Source organism: Elaeis guineensis, chromosome 13, assembly GCF_000442705.2.
Source record: "Elaeis guineensis isolate ETL-2024a chromosome 13, EG11, whole genome shotgun sequence".
In the NCBI taxonomy this organism is placed as follows: domain Eukaryota; kingdom Viridiplantae; phylum Streptophyta; class Magnoliopsida; order Arecales; family Arecaceae; genus Elaeis; species Elaeis guineensis.
The window spans coordinates 18,785,069-18,807,706 of NC_026005.2; the positions used below are offsets into that span (position 1 = coordinate 18,785,069).

The 22,638-nt window shown below is 38.0% G+C and overlaps 3 protein-coding genes across 8 annotated transcripts; 2 read left to right on the forward strand and 1 right to left on the reverse strand.

Annotated features, from left to right (window-relative positions):
• Positions 1–4,170: 4,170 nt before the first annotated feature.
• Positions 4,171–9,547, forward strand: LOC105056338 (uncharacterized). Of its 4 annotated transcripts, XR_012136222.1 has the most exons (3): positions 4,171–5,421; positions 7,037–7,687; positions 7,824–8,108. XR_012136222.1 is itself a non-coding variant. In XM_029267921.2 (2 exons), the coding sequence occupies exon 1, from the start codon at positions 4,283–4,285 to the stop codon at positions 5,372–5,374; it is 1,092 nt and encodes a 363-aa protein (XP_029123754.1). In that variant the 5' UTR covers positions 4,171–4,282; the 3' UTR covers positions 5,375–5,421; positions 9,254–9,547. The 4 variants fall into 4 exon arrangements, 3 of the variants coding, with proteins under 3 accessions (XP_029123754.1, XP_010936806.1, XP_010936805.1); XM_029267921.2 differs by lacking the exons at positions 7,037–7,687; positions 7,824–8,108 and adding an exon at positions 9,254–9,547; XM_010938504.4 differs by lacking the exon at positions 7,037–7,687.
• A 150-nt stretch (positions 9,548–9,697) lies between these two features.
• On the forward strand, positions 9,698–12,568 carry LOC105056358 (uncharacterized). 2 transcript variants are annotated; one of them, XM_073247408.1, is made up of 6 exons: positions 9,698–10,581; positions 10,686–11,352; positions 11,542–11,637; positions 11,720–11,854; positions 11,954–12,019; positions 12,098–12,568. In XM_073247408.1, exons 1-6 carry the CDS (start codon positions 10,577–10,579, stop codon positions 12,215–12,217), a joined length of 1,089 nt encoding a protein of 362 aa, XP_073103509.1. In that variant the 5' UTR covers positions 9,698–10,576; the 3' UTR covers positions 12,218–12,568. The 2 variants fall into 2 exon arrangements, with proteins under 2 accessions (XP_073103509.1, XP_029123877.1); XM_029268044.2 differs by having other exon boundaries at positions 11,789–11,854.
• A 5,363-nt stretch (positions 12,569–17,931) lies between these two features.
• LOC105056337 (large ribosomal subunit protein mL43) lies at positions 17,932–22,278 on the reverse strand. 2 transcript variants are annotated; one of them, XM_073247926.1, is made up of 5 exons: positions 22,087–22,249; positions 21,851–21,969; positions 20,303–20,413; positions 18,804–18,910; positions 17,932–18,318 (listed from the first exon to the last, which is right to left on the reverse strand). In XM_073247926.1, the coding sequence occupies exons 3-5, from the start codon at positions 20,380–20,382 to the stop codon at positions 18,146–18,148; spliced, it is 360 nt and encodes a 119-aa protein (XP_073104027.1). In that variant the 5' UTR covers positions 20,383–20,413; positions 21,851–21,969; positions 22,087–22,249; the 3' UTR covers positions 17,932–18,145. The 2 variants fall into 2 exon arrangements, with proteins under 2 accessions (XP_073104027.1, XP_010936801.1); XM_010938499.4 differs by lacking the exon at positions 21,851–21,969 and having other exon boundaries at positions 22,087–22,278.
• Between the last annotated feature and the right edge of the window lie 360 nt (positions 22,279–22,638).

A 22,638-nucleotide genomic window follows, 5' to 3' on the forward strand; every position in this document is an offset into this window, starting at 1 on the left:
CACCAGCAATTATTGAATGCCTTCTGGAAGTCCTCAAAATAAAATGAAGAGACTTAATTTTTTGATAGGAAAATAGTAAATTACATTATAACTCCATGATGTTTCTTATATATTTCATTAGTGCCAGCGCATTCGACTTTGCTGAAGTTTGTATCCTACATCATCATTGTTTTTGGTTGATCCATGGAATACTTGCTATCCAATCCATAGGAAATTTCCTTCCTAAAGATCTGAGTTGCCTTCAATACATTGTCTCAGTTAACATTATGTAGCTGTCTTCTTAGGGGGCTGGCTTATTCTTTTGCCATGATGTGTTTCTTAAATCCACAATTTTGAACTTTGCCAACAGTTTATGCCGACCTAAGCACTCTTGAGTACTACCCATACCTCTCGTCACAAGACTGTACCAGTCCCTGCTGGGCATATCAACTCATACTTGTAGGGATCCAATAGTTTCTAAGCTCCCCGTATTGGGTGTTGGTCCCAAGAAATGAACCATATGACACTATACTAGTTGGACATCTGTACAGGTACCAAAACTGGTAGACCTTGATACTACCCATTATTAATGAATGTAACAGGTGGAAGGCATCAGCATGAATTATTAGAGAATTGATTGAGTTGATTTCAAATTACATGTTGTATGGTCATTTGTGTTAGTTTTTGATTATGGGGCCCATTATGCATATTTGAGCTGAGCAATAACCAATTTGTTACAAGTATCGGTCCATAACTCGTTATATGATAGGTCTTGAAGAGATACAGCTGAGTGGCTGCCTGAATATGATTTGCTAAACATCAGAAAGATCAGCTCGTCTGTGGATAGAAAGATTGAAGATGTGAAGATTAGCAACTATGAGTTTTTGAATTTGTGTTTGTATAAAGACATGGGATTAGCTAAACAGATTGGTTGTTGAGGTCTTGTGATGCTCATATATTCCTAATTCTTTCTTTCTGTGAATTTGGTTTTGGAAGAATAAACTGAAGCATTAAGAGATAGGGTGCAGGCTCCTAAAGCAGCTATCCAGGTTGCTGATGGAGGAGACCCAAGGCTCTGGTTTGAGGTGGAATATATATATATATATATATATATATATATATATGCGCGTGCGCGCCAGACAGATGGAAGATGACATCTTGCGAACATTATTATTACACATGGTGAGATTTGGAGGCGACTTTTTCTACGATACTACCACATATCCTTGTATATATAGATGCATCTACTAGCATCAGAGTACAACAGGCCATATGATTGGGAGGTACCACTCGAGGGGAGGCAACTTTAAAGATGTGGTTTGTAGTAATTATGCTTCGAAGGTGACTCAAGTAGAAGTAGTTGGTGGTGGCTGCTGCACCCTACAGTTTTGTTATGACTGTTAAACATTAGGTTGGGCAATTCCTTTATGGCGTCTAGGCTTGAAAATGTCTCGTGTCATTTTTAGATGCTGGACTGATTCTGTAATCCTTGATCATTGCACAATAAGCAGGACCCGCTTTTTTTTTTTTCTTTCACTTGCTTAATTATGTTAGTCGTCCCTACATATAATGAAGGGTTATCTTGTTCTTTGTTCTCTGAAATCATCGCTCATACAAAAAGGCAAATCCAATTTGCTTACCTCCTGCAATTTGGTTCCGGATGTCTCTGTTTTCCTGATGACCGAATGGATGTTGTGATCTTAAAAATGAAGACTTGTCCATAACAAACCATTTACATTAGATTATTCTTTTGATTTTGGGCCATGTACAGTAGATTATGATACACAACGTGTTGCAATTCATATTGTTTATGTATGACGAGCACACCAATGGTTACGTCAACTTTGGCAGGCTTATTTCTGGGAAGAATAAATTTTGGCAGAGTCGAACACTCTGGGATGAACAATCTATATCGTTGATGGAATCATAAATCATCGCCGCGTCGCCTGCTCCCCATCTCGCAGTCCCGTGATCCGAAAAGCCCGAGACCCAACCCGACGTCCGAATTCACAGGGCTTGAGCCTGGAAAGTAAGCCCGAAGCCCGGGCCAGCTCGAGAGCTGGCTATTCATTGTTACCAGTATGTAACCCACACTTTGCAGCGGGATTTAGCTTGAATCAAAGAAAAATTTCAAAATATTTTATTAATATTTAATTTTTTATATAATATAATATATAATATTTTTATTAATTAATAAATTTATATTCATACTAATCTTCATCTACTGTAATCTTTCAATTTATGCTGGAAATATGAATATCAAAAAAAATTATTAGAGTATTATTGAATTAAATTTCATAGTAAAATATGAATCAAAATAATTAAAAAAATAAATCATAATATTTAAAATTAAATTATCTTTGAAACAATAAAAAGGAATAGATGAAAAGTTAATAATTAAGATATGTTAGCAGGTTGTACTCAGTGATTTTTTAGGAGATGTTTTTTGAAAAAATTCAGTATAAATATAATTTTCTGGAGTTGAAATAACAGATTCTTATAAAACGTAAGATGTAAAAAGTTTAATGTTTAATTTTTTTGACAAATTATCAAATCTAGATTTATTTTTTAAATAATATATTAATAATTTTGAAGTTATTTATGCTATTATTGAAATCAAATGCAATATGAAATATGTAAATATTATTGAGGATGTCTTTGATAACAATTGGTAGACTAAATCTATCATATTTTATATCTATTGTAAGATTAAGTGCCGAGACATTAGTTAGTCAAGGAGCTAATTTATAAAAATGATAAAGATCACTGTACTTATTTTATTTTCAATAGTATTATTTAATTTATACCTTGAGATAGTAGGCACATTAAAACAAAATATACGTTAAAAAACTATTGCAACTTTATCATGGGACAGAAGGCTGATCATTTTTATCGCATTGATTAGATATAAAAATATCACTATAAATTTTTACTATATCTTTGTAATTGTAGTATGCTTTATACAACCAACCATAGGAGGTATTAATTGATTATAAATTTACCTTGCATGTAAATTTATCTTTTAAAAAATAATTAAATAACTTAAAACCTTTTATACATGTAAGTTATTGGATATGATGAAATACTATTTTTTATCTAAAATATTATCAATTCAATCCTAAATCAACCTCCACTTGAACCAATAATATACCCAAATACAATTTGAAAATAATAAATAAACTCTATTTTTGAATCCAATTTTGATCACTGATTTTTTGAGCCCAAACTATAGGATAATACTAATCAATTTGGCCCAACATGTCTTGAGAAAATCTAAGCCCATGTACAAATTATTTATTATTAAATATTAAATCATAAAATTAATTATTAAATATAATCAATAATTTAAAATTTATTTTTCTAATTATTAATTTTTTAAACTATATATATATATATATATTAATTTCATATAATTGAAACTATTAATTTTATTTACGTTGATCTTTGGATGTTTTTCGAATTATATATAATAAATTTAAATATTTTTATATATATTTAATATAGAATTTTAAAATAAATTTTTAAAATTAAAAAAATTATTTTTTAAATATGTATATTATATATATATATATATATATATTATAGATTTTAATAAAAAAATATGTACATAATCGGATGGTGAGAGGATTTGAGCATCTCTTGTTAGCCTATCCATCGTAGCCAATCTTATTTATTTTTAAATTGATTGATAATATATTTATATCCTTTAAACTCTTTTATATAACTGCCAACCCATAATCCTGGCTATCATCTAAATTCCTTATTCCGCCGCTCCAAGCCTTCCACGGACCCACTCGATTGGGACTCTTGAGAATGTTAAAAACGGAGGAATCACCTGGGGAAAACAGGGAAAATCAACAAAAATAAAGGAAAAAGGAATTAATTATATTTTTTCTTCTTTCTTCATTTTTTTTTTTTTTTTATTTCTCTCTTTTCTGGAGATCAAAGAGAACTCGGAGGGGTTTCTTAGGTTCCGGTTGGAATTTTTTCTTAAGCATATAGGATTTTGTAGAAAGCACACCTAAGGGAGATCGGAGGGAGAAGGCGGACGTCCGTGACAATGGGATGGGCGTTCGGGAAGGATTCGAAGGCAAAAAAAAAAAAAAAAGCGCTGAAGGTTTCAGAAAAAAATAGCCGCAGCTCGACACGTGGCCCCTCATGGATTCAACTTTAAGGTATGTATAGAGCGAGCCCGGCCCGCCCGATCTACACTTTCGGATAACATTAGAGAAGGCCCCTCGCTCCGGAAACCGAAAGGGAACTCAAACGAGAGAGAGGGGGAGGGAGAGAGAGAGAAGGGAAGATGAGAGAAGAGGAGCTGCTGCGGTGCCAAATTCAGGAATGGTACCCCATCTTCAAACCTTATTCGATCCGCACCCTCTTCCACCCCCTCCCCGACTCCTTCCTCCGTTACCTCCTCGGCCTCCCCCTCAACCCTTCTTCCCCTGATGGCGACGCTGACGGTGACGACGATGCCCCGCCCCCTTTTCTCCTTCCCGTCTCCGCCTCCGGCCGCGATCCCCTCCCCCGCGCCACCGCTCACATCGACCCCGTCTCCCTCCTCGATTTTGATACTTCCTTCTCTTCCTCCGACGACGAGGATGCGGGTGAGGCCTCCAGCACCACCGCTCCGTCATTCCCGGAGCTGGAGGCGGCGGTGGAGCGGTCGATCGCGGCCCTGGGTGGGGCCGCCTTCCCCAAGCTGAACTGGAGCGCCCCCAAGGACGCTGCCTGGATTTCCGCCGATGGCACCCTCCGCTGCACCTCCTTCGTGGACGTCGCCCTCCTCCTCCGCTCCTCCGACGCCATCGCCCACGACCTCTCCCACGCCCTACCTTCCTGCCGCGACAACGAGCGATCCTCCACGACAACCTTCTACCTGGCCCTCCGCAAGTGGTACCCGTCTCTCCGCCCGGAGATGGAGTTCCGGTGCTTCGCCCGCCACCGCCGCCTCGTCGGCATCTCCCAGCGCGAGGTCACCGGCTTCTATCCGGTGCTCCTCGATCGCCACCACGAGATCCAGCCCCTCATCGAGGTCTTCTTCGCCGAGGTCGTGAAGCCGAGATTCGGATCGGAGGACTACACGTTCGACGTCTACGTGACCGGAGACGGGCGGGTGAAGCTACTGGACTTCAATCCCTGGGGGGCCTTCACGTTGCCGCTTCTCTTCAGCTGGGAGGAGTTAGAGGGCGAGGGTTTTGGAGGGGAGGAAGGCCGGGCGGTGGAGTTTAGGATCGTGGAGAGCCAGTGCGGGCTGAGACCGGGGCTGAAGACGGCCGTGCCCTTCGATTACTTGGATACAGCGGAGAGCAGTGGCTGGGATCAGTTCTTGAAGAAGGCGGATGAGGAGCTCAGGAGGCAGATCCAGACCACTCCCGCCCCTGATGCTGACTGAATGCCTGCTTGTAGAAGAAAAGGACTCCTCATCCTCTTTGATCTAAGGTCAGTCAGTCCTCAAAAAAAGTCCTTGTTTTGCTTGTAATTGTTGTTTAGCAATGGGTTTTAAGGCAACTATGGAGTTTCAATCGTAGTTCCAGTTAAGGATCCAAGTATTGGTTCATGTCATACTGCTGAAAAGATTACCGACACAGTATAGAAGTATGCATATCATATACTTGCTTGTATTGGTCGGTAACAACCCATACTTGTGCATCATTGTGACGCATTATGATGCGGGTTAGCTTGATGTTGCCAAACTGAAATTAAATTTAGCCAATCCAATCCACACTACATTATTTCATACAGGTAGTTTCGTTTCACATCTTTTCTTCCCCAGGCCTTCTACAAGACTTTTGGCAAGCTATAAGCATTAGATGTTTGAAATTGGAAGTAGACAGAACCTAGATGCAGAGAGTTAAGCATGTCCTATGAGTTATGATGAATTTCTTCATAAAAAACAAGCAAACATTGTGGGTCTAGCATGATAGTGGATAATAACGAACAAAGATAGGTCCTTGGATTTTATAATCCAAATCAATCTTTTACATAAAATTCTGTATGGATTGGAGGGACTCTGCATGACATGATCCCTCTGTAGCGATCAAAATTTCTTAGAGCAAGTTTATGATGCTTTGCAATTTTGACTTACAAAATTTTCATTTCATCAGCTTTGTTTGGGATTGTTTAGCTGAAGATAATGCTAATCTATACCTTGTGGGCAACGTTTATTAATTAGTGTATCACATATATTCAGGTTTTGTCTATTAGCAGCATCACACATGTTTAGGTGGACTAATGATGCTTGATATATCTTAAACTGTCGAAGTTGGTTTATGGATGTTCAGGACATGTGTACCCACCAGTGTGAAGATCCTAATAACCAATCACACTTCTTCCTTGGCCACATACCTTAATTACTGATAATAAAATAATTGTAAAGTAAGCAAAAGAATATAGCCTAAAAAAAATAAAAAATTCAAGGTGACAATCTTTATGTTTCGCTTATTAAAGTATAGATTCACTGTATTCAAAACAGTTTCTTTAAAATATCAAATCTGTTCATGCACAGTGTGTAATGGGCTGCATGGTGTTTAAGAAATAAAATGTTGAGAGATTTTTGCTCATGCACATGTTTTATAGGTTCATGTATTTTTAGAAAACAAAAGCTTTGATGATTTGGGTTAATGTAGTTGTGGTATGTGCTTTGTGGTGGTTGATTTTATTTAGGAATTAACGCTGGTTAATGAAAATGTTTTATTATCTATAATGCATTCGATTAGAGCAAATAAAATTTTACTTAATTTGGTTTGCTGTCTTGCCATATGTGCAGTAATGGATTGAACGCTTTTCAGGAATATTATTTTGCCAATTGGGTTCTTGTGTAATTTTGGCTCATGGGTGATCTTTGTTCCTGTGCATCATTGTTTTTAATAACATTTTAGGAAACAATGTCTTTGCAGATGCTTTTTTCTTGTACTTGCAGGATGCTCTGTAATTTTTGCATGTTGTTCTTGGAAACCAAACCCTTGGCGATTGGGGATCCCATAGTTGTACTTGAAACTCCCATGACTATCCTCCTTATCTATCTAACTTTGAGTTCCATCTTTATATATGACAGATACGCTGCTATCCTCCTTATCTATCTAACTTTGAGTTCCATCTTTATATAAGTATATGAAGGAGGGAATGGAATTCTTGCAGATCCCACTTCTTACCACCTCTCAATCAACAAGAATGACAGTACCTCATGTGGATGAGAGTGTCTCCCACATATCTCCATATCATGATTAGACAAAAGAAATAAATTCAATGTAAGCCCTTGCACCTTTGCTCCTTTATGCAAGTAGTGGTGCTCAAGATCTATATGCATCTCTTCACACATTGAAGATGGTTTCCTTGTAAAAGCATTCACCAACTGAGACACAAATTTCCCCTACTTCAAAGGTTCCTCCTTGTCTCCTCCTACCTTCTCTTTTCCAATTTTATCTACTCTTCTTCCACCATTTCTGGGTAAGCTGGGATCAAGTGAATTAGTCAAGTTCCAAAAGCAAGGTAATTTGACCTCCCAAGTACCATACAAACGCACCCCTTCAGCCATTGCCTTCCCTTTCTGCCTTTCTAGCATTAAACCATATGGCATTCATGTACTGAGTGCTTTAGGAAACCCAGAGAAATTGACACCATAGTTGAGAGAGCTCACTTGCACTACAGGTTTCATGGTATCTTCTTACTGAATCATCGAGACCGAATAGTCTAGAGAGTATCTGAGGTTAGTCTTTTGTTTGTTCTTATTTCTCCTTGTGATTCTCATGAAGTAATCCAAACAAGCTTGAATTTTAAGTTTATAGGATGTTGTTGATATCTGTCATATTCAATTCTTATTGACAGCATATCTTTCCTTGCAGTGATGAATGATTTTCTATTTCCCACTTTCCAGGATCAATTCATCCGTGTAGTTGGCAATTGGATGGTTTACTTGGAAATGTTCAGGAGTGGAGGCAACTAGGAGCTTTGCAAGCAAAATCTAGAAAAGCTGATACAAGTCATTGACTTGTTATGAAAATGGGATTGTGAGGGCTATCCTTGTATGGTTTCTGAGTTACTTATATTCCTTAAAATTCCGAACGTTTGCTCTGGGTTTTTAGAACATATGATGGAAAAAATGAATCTTGTGTGTATGGTTATGAATATTTGTAATTGCCTTTTTATGTTAACCGGGAAAAATGCTTGGCAAAAAAATGTATTGTTGAAAATTGCATGTGCAGGATCGTTTCCAAAAAATTGTGGAAAATAATTGGTCTGTTGATCAATCTACGAACAAGAGTACATACTAGGAATATTGCTCTAGTTGATTCTCTGTAAGGCAAGTGATCTAATGGTCTAATGTAGATTAGGGACTTCAACCACATAATTAAAACTAAAATTATGATCTCATATTGATGATATTCAATTGTTTGACTGCTACTTCTAGCTTGTCTTGGATTCCCGAGCCTTTTTGACGAAAAAAGACTGATCGAACAATTCTAGGTTTTGAAACTCTTGCAAGCCTTGTAAGCTTTGTGGTTTTGTGCCAAGCTTCTCTTATGCCTAATTGGCTGAAGCAACAGTTCAGCAGATATATCCAAGTAATCTCAGGCCGATACACTGTCATAAAATCAAATCAATCCTTCCACTTTATGGCCAACCATTTATCTGATGGAAAAGGCTTTGACCTTATTGAGGGAAGTCTTTTATAGTGCATACAGGTAATCTCACAAATAAGAAGGATCAGAATAATTAAAACTAACCTTTCCAATGTCAAAACTCCTTATATGATATGCATTAATTTAGAGGAGTCAATTACATCCACTTAAAAAAGGATAATCTCAGTTGCAGCTGGTATAATAGGACATGTAAATATTCCTTGTTTGATGTTTCTCTCTTTCTTTTCATCATGCCTGCTCTTGCCTGTCATAGGATGACAGATTCAAACTCCAAGAACCCACATGGTCTTCAAACCTGCTGGTGGCTTTGCCATTACAACAGCTGTCTTCAAAATCTGTAGTATCATGGATTACAGGCATCCCTCTCATGTAGTAATCATTTGATTACATATTAACTAATCCAACTAGCAACTAAAGCAAGCTAAGTGTGCTCATTATTCAATGAGTTGCACGGTAAGTAATTAATTAGCAAGCATCTTACTGTATATCATATCTTAAGATTAGGCAAACACCAAATAAATTAAGAATTGGTACTCTAGTTTTGCGAGCTGTATTTGTCAGCTAATCTTGCATTAGAAAAACGGCGCAGATGGGGCTCATGTCTTTATAAAATTTCCGACTTGCCTGTACAGGACAAGTGGAGGATATCCATTTGGTGCAGAGAGACGAGATACTTTGTTGAATGGCCAGTCCAGTTGGAATTATGCACTTGTTTGATAAAGAGAAGTCAAATTCGAATTTAGAGACTCTTGGTCCAAGCATTGCTCCTGCAATCAAGTTTTGATCCATATGGGGCAGCAAAGACAGAGTAGCGTCTGGAGGATCACTGTATTCAAGTTTTCAGAAAGGTTGATCGGTAACCTGGTTTCCTCAAGGGTTACCTGAGGTTCTATTTATTAGATGATATCAATCTTTTCTTTCGATCATTTTTCGTTTTTCTATAAGCAGATATGCAAGGAAGAATGCCACCATCTAAACAAAAACATGAAATCTCTCCGTATTGCATGCACTTACAAGAGGGATGCCAACAAAACAAACCAAACCCTGTTCTCAAAAGTGATACCTGAATCGGTGAACCCAAACCCCTGTTGTCATTAATGATGGTGAATTTTTTCCACTTCTAAGAAGAAGTTATGTCAGTGAGCTGATATATATGTTCACATTTTCATATCCTCTTATTTCTGAAGAAATGGGACTCGTTGAATTGGCATCAAAACTGTGAAAAAAAAAAAACTACTAATATTTTTCCTTGTGAATCCTTCCTTGCAGATCGTTTCTGTCAGGGCTTGCATCTTTTTCAGATATGCCAGCTTTTCGGGCTGCCATGACCATGTTCTTAATTTTTCATTTTTGGCTGCACTAATTTCTTTCCCTATCCTTTGTGGCATTAATACTACTTAAATTGGATGACAGTTCAACTTGGAGGATGACCGAACTGGTATAGATGGCAGAATTAATGACCTACAAATTGGAAGTCCTTGGGTCCGACATGATATAGCAGAGAGTTACATGAATAGGATCTACCAGTATGCATGCATGCATGCATCTCGACTTTTTATTTCTACATTAATCTGAATAGACAAACATGCAATTTCTATATTAAAATCTCTTCAGAATCTTCTCTAGAATTTAACTTGTCATAAGATAAGTAGCCGCCCGAGAAAAAAAAATATAGCAAAATGGGCTTCCAAGGCCACGTGCTCATGAGCGTGGAAATGAGAAGGGAGGCTTGTATGGGAATCTTAGACGTGGGAATGCGACGGATCCGGCGATCCTTCTGCTGCCCTGCTCTCTTCTACTCTTTCCTTCTCAGTACTCTTCACTCGTTCCATTTCATTCATCATGCCAGCTAACAACTCCACACAAAAATATGTGCAAGTGCTTCACAACTCCATGCAAATATAAAGACTTCATTAGTCCTCCCCGTATGGATCTTAGCTCATAAGGAGCAATATATGAGGTGAGAGTTTTATTCCATGCATTAAGAATTCACACAACATCCCTCTTTAAGTAGTTGCTCATCTTCTTCCTGCTTCCATTTGGTCTATCCTTCTTGCTTGTCAGCCCTTCCTCTATGGCCCTTGCCAAGGAGCGAACTCTAGAAGGCTCTCAAACCTGTTCACTCTATGGGAATGTACATGGAGGAGGGCCTTCCATTCAAGGGTTGGATCCTTCTTCGCTTGAGTTATTCAGCTACAAGGGCCAAAATGATGTGATGCTTGAAGATGGAGGTGGCTCGGAGTCCTTCGAGGGGTATTCTGGAGGCCGCCTTCCTATGTTGTCTGATCCAAGCAACTCATCAAGTGGTGGCTTTGTGTTTGGGTCGGTGAACTCTTCACCACAAGGAACCCGTTCCATTGTCAACGTTGAGGCAGGGTCCGACCATTGGGCATACTCTGGCTCTTCGGTGCTTAGCTTCGAGCAAGGGGATAGGATGCTTTGCACTAACTATCCAAATATTGATCATGAAGATGAGAGTGCTATTTGGATGGATGCCATGGATCCAAATTACCAATTGAATAACTTTGACAAGAAGCGTGGCAAGAACTCTTGTTTAATTCAAGACCAATGTTTTGATATGGGAAGTGGGTATAAATTGATGAGTAATGCCATGAATGAGAACAGACAGAATGAGGAGCAGTTCGGGCTGCTATGCCTGGGTGCAGCTGCTGGTGATGGTCATCAGGAGAGTGTTGAGCAAGAGAAAGGCATCCAAAAGTGCCCTTATATGGTAATTTGATCCACTTTGGGAGTTAGAACATGTTTATACAAAATTAATATATTGTTCTTAGAGAATTCAAGTAGTGAAACATGATAACATGAATTATATTCTTGTTTATTTAGAGAAGTATGTTGATTCTTCACATATAAACAAGAAACATTATTTCGGTTCTAATTCAGGCCATGGTTATTTTTGCAGGGTGGTGAATTGCGAGCCTCCAAGAAGCATCGCCGTAGCACAGGGAAGACCAAGGCCAATAGTCCATCCAAGGATCCTCAGAGTATTGCAGCAAAGGTTTGTTGATTCCATTATGCAATAATTCAATATATGATACTCCTCGGGCTTTCTGTATGTAACTGTTATGTCTTTATATAAGGCTACAGTAAAAGGAGCACTTCATCCAAACTCCTGGAGATTTCCATTGACAGATGATTTCATGTTGCAGAACCGGAGAGAGCGGATAAGCGAGCGGCTCAAAATTCTGCAAGATCTCATTCCCAATGGCTCAAAGGTGCACCATCTTCCTTGAAAATTTCAATTTGGGCAATCATTTCATTGGCTCCATGTTAATTATCTTGTCACTTATAAAATTCAAATTGCTTCACTTTAGGTTGATTTAGTTACCATGCTAGAGAAAGCCATTAGCTATGTCAAGTTCCTCCAATTGCAAGTGAAGGTAATCATCATCCAAACTAAGTTGAGAATGGTGTGATTTTTGTATGCATTTAGACTAAGCATTTTTATTTTGATATAGGTATTGGCAACTGACGAGTTCTGGCCAGCGCAAGGCGGGAAAGCACCTGAAGTGTCTCAAGTGAAGGAGGCTATTGATGCCATCTTGTCTTCTCACAGAAACAGCAAATCTAGCTCTTAGAAGTCAGTCTTAATGGGAAGAAGTCAAGAGAACACAGTAAGAGGACTCTACCAGAAGAATAAAGGAACCTCCACATGCCAAGAAAATAAGGCATTTTAGAGCTTAGTGCTGAAGAGAAAAAAGAAAAGGCCACTTTCATCCTTTCCTTATTGAGCTCTCTTTCTGATGCTCATGCAATATTTTTTGAGATGCAATGGAATGGAAATGAACTGAACTGCAACAACTTTAGAAAGGAGTTTGAACTGGGGAATACAGAATGTCTTAATCTTTATTCTCCTGTTGAATATATTCAATTTCTGCTAATATTTTGAGATCCAATTTCCCTTGAGAAATTAGAGATTCAAGGTTTCAGATTATTTGAATGATAACTTTTTATATTTGGAAGCATGAATGTTATGGTGGACAAGACAGAAGCTCGCTCCAATACTAGGCTTCAAGTTTAGAGCTAATCAAGCGTTCCGATAATTATGACAAACTTTTATTCAAGTTTAGAGCTAATCAAGCATTCTGATAATTATGACAAACTTTTATTGGCCACTAGGGCCTTGACATGGCAAGGGCTGAAAGTCAAAATAAAAGATAGAATAAGCAATGTGTATCTTTTATATGCATTTGGACTTGAATAAAGTAGGGCATACTGGTTGGTAGCATGAAAGAGTTAGGTAGTGCTGTCTTGCAGATCACGAAAGTAGCCTGCATCACCATTCCGGGATCGGCAGCAACAGATAGCTTCCTTTAGGCTACTGAATCTAGAATGCATTCATGGAGTCCTGATTTGCTGAGAAACAAAATTATGCGGCCAAATTTGATAAAGCATTTGACAGCCAATCAAGTAATGCATATTCAACATAATGATTGTTTAGAGTCAAATTAGATTAATACAAAGTAACACTATCTTTTTCACCAAAGCGAGTTTCTTGTCATGCAAACCCTTGAAGAAAAGAGAAAAAGGGTTTATGGTATATGTAGTGGTAGGGGAATGTAGGAATTTTCAAGGCATCCAATAGCAAAGAATGTAGCCAAGAATAGAGCCAGGGAGTGGATGAAAACCTTACTTCTGGTCCTTGGAAAATCAGGAAAATAGGTTTGTGCATCTAAAACCTGCTAAATATTCTCGACTAAATGTGCTTGTTTTATTCTCCTTTCTGTCAAATGGCAGCAAATTTCCTTTCATACCATAATTTTGTAGGTTATATTAGAAAGTTGAGCAAAATGAATATCTTGTTTTAAAATATCCAACAACCATTGGAACTAGATATGCACATGAAATCAAGAGCATAACAAGATATGATCTTTCAAATAGAGCCGGGTGCTCGAGGTGTGCAGCACAGTTATATGTTTTTTTTTTTTTTTTTTCCTGATGAATTGGAAAGCAGCAGAGCTGAATATATTAAATAAAACTGTACATGAGACACAAGGCTACTTCCTCTTTTGAAGAAACAAGCAAAAAGATTAATCAGCAGAGGTGTGACGAAAGGAACAAAAAACAGAAAATAATAAACAAGAAATCGAAGAGCTTAATCAGCAGTCAACACTGAGTTTTCAAAGAAAATAGGGCTTCTTCCTCTTTTTGCTGATAAATGGAGTATGAGACCAACTTCCGTCATGCGGAAAGACATTAGCCGAGCATTCACACAGTCTGCAAGTAGGACTTCCTTTCTAGAGTTGCAATCTAGGATCAATCTATTTTCAGCATCATAATGGAAAGTGACCAAAAAACAGCTTCAACATATTTGCAGCACAGTTATATGATCCAGCTTCTTGACTATATTTGAAATATTCACAAGAAAATTATTTTGAAAAGACAGCAAGCTTTAGGGACATGCATTGCTGGATAGATCAGTCAAGATCCTCTTAAATATGAATTACTTTGATTACAAAACTCGATTATTTGGGCCCATGGTTGAGAGCAGTGTCTATGATAGAGCAACTGATCTATTTATTTATTTATAGGTAGAGAGCTATGAGTATGCGCAGTGACAGCAGGCTATTGGAGCAAAAGAATGAAGAACATTTTGTTGTGCAGTAGAATATAATAATAATAATGATTACAAGATATGGAATTAACATTTTTGCATGATGAGAAATTGCAGCAAGCACCCTTCTGTTCATAAAAAATTAATGAAGCAAGCATCCAATGGCTACAAGTATCATCATCAACAGAGGATGGTTGGTGTGATGTTAATATCAAAAATTGTTCGATTAAATTAAGACTATACTTGTGGTCTGCATCTAAGAGCGATGTGTGCTACAAATAGAGCTTCAGAGTTCATGCACCAACACATTTAGGACAAATGAGCAGAAGTGCCACATGCAGGTGAATTAAATACATCTTAGTTATGCAACAGGAAAAATGAATCATCAACAATGTGGCATAGGATTAATATATCTGCAGGGAAAATGGAAATGTGAAATTACAACACCAAGCACTCAACAACTAGGATCACCAGCTCTGAGAGGAGGCAAGTTGGTGGCAGCTTCCCTAGATTGTTCCTTTGAATCACTCACACACACCATGCACATGTGTATTTATGTCAAGCTTCACATGACTCACATGCAAAACCCTAATCTCCCGGGCGGGCAGCCGGTTTCGAGGAGCAACCTCCTCTTCCAATCCAAAGTCCTACAGCAAACAATTGCCCATCCACAAACAGAAAAACATGCCATTAATAAGAGGATGCCTCCCTAAGTAGAATACCTGTTTCTCCTAGGGAAATGGCCACCATAACTCTCGTCGCCCGTTGCTCCCAACCATCTGATCGGCTGATCGAATGGCTCGTAAGTTCCCGAAGACCGTAAATTCATGGATCCTGTCTGGATGGCTGCCTTATCTCGATTGGGGACTCTTAACTACTATAATTGTATAATCATTAATTGACTCTTGATTTCTGTTATCTTGGTCTTTTTTTATTGCATCTATAAACGTGGCATGGTGGAATTCTAGAGTGCCAATTTTCAAATAAGTAGGAATGATGTGTTGTGCCTCCATGGGGCTCAAAGCAGGCAATGGAAGATTTTAACCCATAACATTTGTTTATGGACAATGATTGATATCCTGCTGGTAGAGTTAAGTGCATGTGCATATATCTGACAAACTTTGGTGCTCTATGTTGAGATTATTTTAATACTAATAAAAAGGAAAGTTGTATTGTGTGAAGGCAATGGTTCTTCAGAGTTCAAACTTCTTGGCTAAGGAGATGGATGAGAGTGCCAGGTAGATAAGTAGCTAAGCCAAGCTGGTGGTACCACTCCCCTCACATGCATTGAATACCTCATTGCCATCTAGCAGACAAAATCACCAGTTCTTTGGTGGGCATATCAAACATAAAGGAATGAGAATCTTCCTTATCATTCTCTTGCCTCCTAAAATGGACCTTTTTTGTAAAAAAAAGACACTGCAGTTAATCATAGTTGGAGCAGACAAGAAGTGCATCAAGAAAAATACAGGCATAATGCATACAAACGCTGCTCGTTAGATGGCTTAGCAGACCCAAAGTCTGGCCTATATATATTTGCAGTGGAAATAAATAAGAGAACGGACATAGAGATCATGGATAACCAATCTACAGTAATTGCATTGGGATGCATGCAAGTGGCAAGAAGATCAAAAGATATCCAAAAACAATATTATTAGCAATAATGCATGCGCAAGTGATTTATATATATAGTTCGCAAAATATTTTATAAATGGTCGTTTAACAATTTGTGAGTAGATCATGTATTTTTCTTGATAATTGAATAGTTCTTGATTATTTGCTTTACAGAGAATGATTCGAAGAAACGTGCAAGCACGCGCGCGCGCACAGAGAGCGAGCGAGCGAGCGTAAACCCAAGGCATGTGGCTTTTATAAGAACATGCATGGTACTTAGCTTCCGTACTTTCCACTATTTTGATTGTATAAGGTACCTATTATTTTATTATTAACAGATCTTATTTCTAATTCCCCGACCATGTGACGGCTTTAACACGGTAGCATGGTTGGAGCTTGTCTTTCCTCCACAAGCCCAAGCTATCACACGGCAATGCACCAGGGGGGCCAAGCCATAAAGAGCTTACCTTCCAATCGCTAATATCTTTTATTTAATCAAAAAAAAAGAAAAAACACTATGTCAGTATCATTCGGGATGTTTCTTTTAATCACCAAAAATAGATTTTATGAAGCACGAACATGCCTACTCATTTGCCACAAAAATAATAGCAAGACCCATATGATGTATGTCAACATGAGCTAATTATTCAGAGAGATTATTAGTTAGAATCGTTCTGTTATGCACGTCTTAAATCATTCCAAAAAAATTATCATATCATTTATTATTAAAAATATATATATTTCTATCCAAATTGATTGGAACTTTTGAATGACAAAAAATTTACTTTAATCACCAGCAATTTTCTGATTTGAATGAAAAAAAAAAAAAATTTTTTTGAATGATATAATAATTTTTTATTAAATGATTCAAATTATATGTGATAGGACAGTTTTAACTAATAATTTATCAATTAATTGTCCGAGTTATTCTGCAGCCGAATAACAAATCCTTGCCAAAGTCTACAATTCAAAAGTTGGCCCACATGCAAGAACGATGATAGTAGAATGCCACGTGGCATTCTGGAGTTTGACCGAGGCCACCAACCACATGGCAACCATCACACGTGGGTGAGACCATTCATCATATTATTTTCTTTTATTTTTTTTTTTCAGAGTACCAATCACACGTCGACGGATGCCTTGGATCATCCTAAACTCCCTCCGCCCTGGTTTGAGCCGCGGTTTCAAGCGGGTGAATGGGGCGGGGCTTGTAGCATTCATTACTCGTTATCATGTTATCTCCTAGTTTGACCCTAAAAGCTCCGGGTATAGGATTCGGACCCAGATCCCATGAACGCACCATTGAGTCATGAGAAGTAGCTAAATCAGAATTTTGACTAGTTCTTGTCAGGTCCCCTTAGTCTCTTAGATCTGATTACTCGGTCTCTGCTGCAATGCTTCAAGGTCTACGCAACGATTAATGGCTCAAGTTGCAAAGGCCTACATCATGATTAATGAATCAACTTGCAGGGTCTACGTCATGATTAATGAATCAAGTTGCCAGGTGTATCATGATCAATGAATCAAGTTGTAACTTTGCATGTGTCCGCATTTTGAAAACCATTAGATTCGTCCATTAGCCATGTCTGTTTAGTTGTGCTGCGCGACCTATCTCCATTTGTATCAGTTATACCTAAGCAAGTAGTCTAAACTTGAAATTTTTGCGTTTTTACTGTGGCTTCTCACTGGTTGATAAACAGCCTGGGGAATCTGGAACACCAAAACAGGCATTTGTTATCGGCTTATCAACCCACCAAATGCCCTTTTTGTAAACTGGGATATCCCTATTTTCTATGATCTACCAATGATTTTTGCCAGTTACCAAAAACATAATCCAAACATGGAGAGCAGAAAAAATGCAGTGCCAGAGTTTTAATGCTTATATTCTGCCTTCTGAGGCTGCTTGTGTCCCTGAAACTGCTTGTGTCCCTGAAACTTTGCAAATATTGGAGAACCCACGGTTGGGCAGTAGCAGCACCCCCGTGGATGAAAACTCAACAGCAATCTATATGCTCATATGCCATGCTAATGATCCATCTGAACCTGCCAAGTGCTAAAGTATCCACATCCCTTGGTATTCTTTAACGTCCACCAGTACAGAGAAGTTCCTGACAAGTTTGGATGTCAGTAAAATGAAACCAAATGGCTTGAAACACATACATAAAAGATAACAGATAAACTGCAAGTTCTTTTGATTGACAAGTTATGCATCGGGTATAGAATGCTTTGTCATCCAGCGATCACAAAGTCAGTTTGTCGCTTCGGAACCGACTCAAAGGAGCATGCCGTTGACATGCATAAAAGCAGCAACACCTAAGAGAAACTTGGTTGTCTTGACTCAAAATTTTAGCGCAGTTGCCCATGTGCCTTGAACACTTGGGTGCTTGGTGACATGCCTCGTCCTAAGCTTCACGACCTTCCTTCCCAAAGCATTCCTTAGCCTGCTTGCATGCAATAGTATGTCCTCTGGTGTCGTATTTTTGACACAGATCACCCGCTGGTTATGATTCTCTGCACATTGATAAAACCATTTATTGAGAATATATCTTATTCTTATTCTTACACCAGAAAAATAGTGTTTTCGGGCCAATCATCCCACTGAGTAGCAAAGATTGTATTGACCGTGAACCATATTGATCCAGATGAAAGTAGTATTCCATGTGAATAACTACATGATACGAACCACATGGTACATTGAATATACAAACAAGAATATTTTTTAGTGCTCATGTAGTTAGTTTCGCAAAAAACCTCTCAATGCGCCAAGCATCATTCAGCGAATATTGCAAAAAACTTATCATGAAAAACTTCTCTTTGCTTTAATGGTAAGTATAATAGTCCATCACTTTCTTTCTAATAAAAATACATAAAAACTCAAAAACTGGGCGTTCCACTCAGTTGCATAATCAGTTTAAAAGGTATTTCAGTTCATACTCAAGTAAATGTGACATGTGTATAAGTACTCAAAAAAAACCAAAGAAAGAAAGAGATCTTACTATAGAGGCCCTTCAAATGAGGGTGCTGACCACGAATAAGCTCTGTTACCACCTCTAGATGTGGATTCTTTTCCTTAAATGTCGGCAGATGAGTTTCCATAAAAGCCCTGGCATTCCATGTTTCTGATTAAATTTGGGGAGGTTAAATCAAAGACATAAGACCTTCTTAAAATGTTTGGAATAAGAGATAACACCAGCATCACAAACCAATGTCCATGTTACATGGACATTGACAACTAACTCCAAGAATTGATATCTAATAAGTATCCAAGTCAAATACACATCAGACAAATGGATACTTATCAAAATTTATTAACTTCAACTTTTAGAAGTTGGTAGAGAGTTGACTCCAATAATTAGTTTAACATGTTATAATAATGCTTAAAATTAGGTTTTGTTCTTCCGTAGAGATAGGATAAGAATGCACCACAAAATAGCTTACAAATTATCATTTTGCTATAATCCTTAAGCTAAATAGGAAGTTTAGATGAGAAACATGTATATTGGAAGACCTTAACAAATAATATCTTGTGAAGTTTTCTTTTATGTCTTTTGAAATTTTCACACACACACACACATCCACCTATCTCCTTTTTCTCTTGCCAAGTTAGACTTGTACACGTCTGAATCTTATCCTCATGTCGAAATCCGTTCAACAATTAGTCTTTTGAGCTAAATTTTGTTGGGTTTGATTGAGTCCATTTGGATCCAATCTGGTAAAGTATAATTCTACAAGATCTATTTGTGACCTGTTTGGGATGGATCTGTATCAGATACCAACCTACATGCACTCACACACATACCCACGTATCTCCTTTTTCTCTTGCCAAGTTTGACATGTACATGTCTGAATCTTATCCTCGTGTTGATATCCATTCAACAATTAGTCTTTTAAGCTAAATTTTGTTGCATCTGATTGAGTCCATTTGGATCCAATCTGGTCAAGTATAATTCTGCAAGATCTATTTCTGACTTGCGAATATGAAGGGTCTGTATCAGATACCAACCTAGATGCACTTTCATTAGGAGCAATAGATCTTTAAAAAGAAAATACATTCCATGGGACTGCAAAGCAGGCATACTTGGACTGTCCTTGCATTGCCTTCACTACATGTGTGTGTTGAGTATACAAATCAGACCACTAGACACAACCTCATGCATACAATGAAAGATCTGCATGACAAAATTTGACGCATAAACACAGAAACAATAGACCATACATGTGGAGAAATAAAACACTAAGTCCTCCAAATAATAGGAAGTGAATTAGGAAGGGTACATGTGGCTCAAGCCCCCAACTTGAGTGTCCTTGTCTTTAGCCTATTCTATGACCGAATAAACTCTTCTCCCAAATTACGCAAGAATTCATATTTGTCTATCAAGTTAGGATTACCTACCTCCCTGAATTACATCAGCTTCCAGATCAGATAGACCTAAAGAAAGTTTTATGAGCTTCCTATCAGTACGATGTATGGCACCAAAGAATACAAAGATTATACCTGATCCCCCTGCTACTTCCTCCCCAGTCACAGTAGCTAACTATCAGTTTCTGAAGTTGCCAAACACCTCGCAGTGCCATTTATTTTCAAGTTGATCCACCAGGATGCTAACTGGGAAAAGAAAAAAAAAAAAAAAACCAAAAAAAAAAAAAAAAATGTATCGTGAGAGACAGTATATAGTGAAAGAGTCATCAGCTCTTTAACAAAGTTCTAAATATCAGCTTGAAAAATTGTGTATAAGGCTGAAAAGTGAAATGAGAGGTCATATGTGACTACACCAGTTTTACTTTTATTACAACTAACAAAACTTTTATGTCTACCATAATTCACAAAAAAAGAATAAAATTCCTTCAGCATAAATTTAGGACTCATTACATGAGTAACTGAATCTTGTTATCATGTCCTCAACTCAATAGCTCAAAGATCTGAATATATGAAATTGGTTTTCTAGCTCCTATGTAACAGTGTCGAAGAAAGAAGTAGGTTTACTATCCATGGATTTAGCAAGATTTTTCTAAATAATACAGATTCAAAAAAAAAAAATAGAAAAGAAAAAACCGCAATTTATACACCATATTTTCAAGCTTTCAGATGAGAATAAAGTTTTTTTATTCAGATTTTTCCAGTACATATAAATTAATTAAAGAGCAAACCCCAAGGATGATCATAAAATATAACATTACTCACCATTCCCATTCTGTCTATCCCATCCTGTCCATCTCCTCTCCACCTCAACATCCAGAGTTTGATATTGACTCATTAAACCCTAAACCTAACCAATCGAAAACCCTAATGATACCATCCAAATCATACAACACTCCTTGAAATAAGTTAGAAAAAGAAGAGAATCCTCGAAGGGATCCGAATTTACTTTTGATTCAGAGCTCTGACGTCGACCCATTAACACCTGGTTATGTGCTTGGTGGAAAGTGGTCAGAGAAATTAGTTATACAAGTTATTTTGTGTTCATCGGTGGCTGGAAGAAGTTTAGAGGGTGAATATATATATATATATATATAGAATGATTATATAGTAAAAAGAAAGAAAATATTCAGTGATTTATATTAATTTTTTCAATTTTCTCTAATATCTCATTGCCATAATTAAATTCATAGTGTTTGTTTTTTGAGACAAATAAATTCATTGATTTATACAATCATGTAACCTATGGTTCTCAATTCTCACACAAAATGTATAGTCACATTCTCAGTTCACACAATTTCACAAATCCACAATGAAAAAACCACTTTACTCATCATTTAAACTTCATGGCCATTCCAAATCTCCCCCTCACGGATCTAAACATCTCTATGCGTGCCACACGATTGGGATTCACACAATCCCATACTGACGAAAAACAACGAAAAATATAGAAAAAATCAACGAAAACAAAAGAAAGGTGGAAAAATTAAAAAGCAAAACCTTTTCCGCATAGATTTTTTTTTTTTTTTCGGAGATGTGGGAAGCACGGCGGAGACCGGTGGGAGGTGGCGGCGAGGAGAGCAGAGAGGAGATCAGCGTTAAAGAGATCTGTACGAAAGAACGCACCTGACGAAGATTGGAGAGGGGATGGCCGACGCCGTAATGATGGGAGGAAGGCGACGACAGAGACCAGCGGGGGGGTGACGGCTAGGAGAGTAGGGAAGAGGTGGGCATTCGCGAGGGCTCTGCAAGGCGGTGGCGGCGAGGAGGTGGGCGTTCGCTAGGGCTTGAGAAGGGTTTGAAGAAAAAGAAAAACCAAAATAAAATACTGCCGCTAAAGAGATCAGTGGGAAAGAACGCACCTGAGGAAGATTGGAGAGGGGATGGCCGACGCCGTAATGATGGAGAGGAAGGCGACGACGGAGACCAGCGGGGGGTGACAGCTAGGAGAGTAGAGAAGAGGTGGGCATTCGCGAGGGCTCTGCAAGGCGGTGGCGGCCAGGAGGTGGGCGTTCGTTAGCGCTCGAGAAGGGTTTGAAGAAAAAACAAAAACCACGACACGTGGCGTTCTAAGAGAGCCCTGGACTCTCATTTATTGTATTGTATAGATTGTATAGATAGATGAGTAATTCTGCATTTTTTTTTCTGTTTTTGTTAGGCATTTACAACAAAAATATTATAGTTTTTGATGGAATATTTATGGCTATGCCTTTCAGTGCTACAATCCAAGATAATGAGTTAGCATGGTTTCTAAATTCTTTTTCACGACTGGGTGCTTGATTGTGCGGCTGAGATCTTATAGAAAGTTCTAAGATCAAAAAATTAGACTTTTCTAGTGCAAGCACAATTTTATGCCTTCATATTTTTCCATTTAAAAATTTTCATTTTTTATTTTTCCCATCTTCATGAATTAA

Coding starts and splice junctions, on each gene's coding strand:
- LOC105056338 (XM_029267921.2), top strand. CDS start 4,283: ATGAGAGAAGAGGAGCTGCTGCGGTGCCAAATTCAGGAATGGTACCCC.
- LOC105056358 (XM_073247408.1), top strand. Junction 11,638..11,719: donor CTCAGAGTATTGCAGCAAAG/GTTTGTTGATTC, acceptor TCTTTATATAAG/GCTACAGTAAAAGGAGCACT. Junction 11,855..11,953: donor TCATTCCCAATGGCTCAAAG/GTGCACCATCTT, acceptor GCTTCACTTTAG/GTTGATTTAGTTACCATGCT.
- LOC105056337 (XM_010938499.4), bottom strand. CDS start 20,382: ATGGCACTGCGAGGTGTTTGGCAACTTCAGAAACTGATAGTTAGCTAC. Junction 18,911..20,302: donor GGAAGTAGCAGGGGGATCAG/GTATAATCTTTG, acceptor ATGGAATGCCAG/GGCTTTTATGGAAACTCATC. Junction 18,319..18,803: donor TCATTTGAAGGGCCTCTATA/GTAAGATCTCTT, acceptor ATCAATGTGCAG/AGAATCATAACCAGCGGGTG.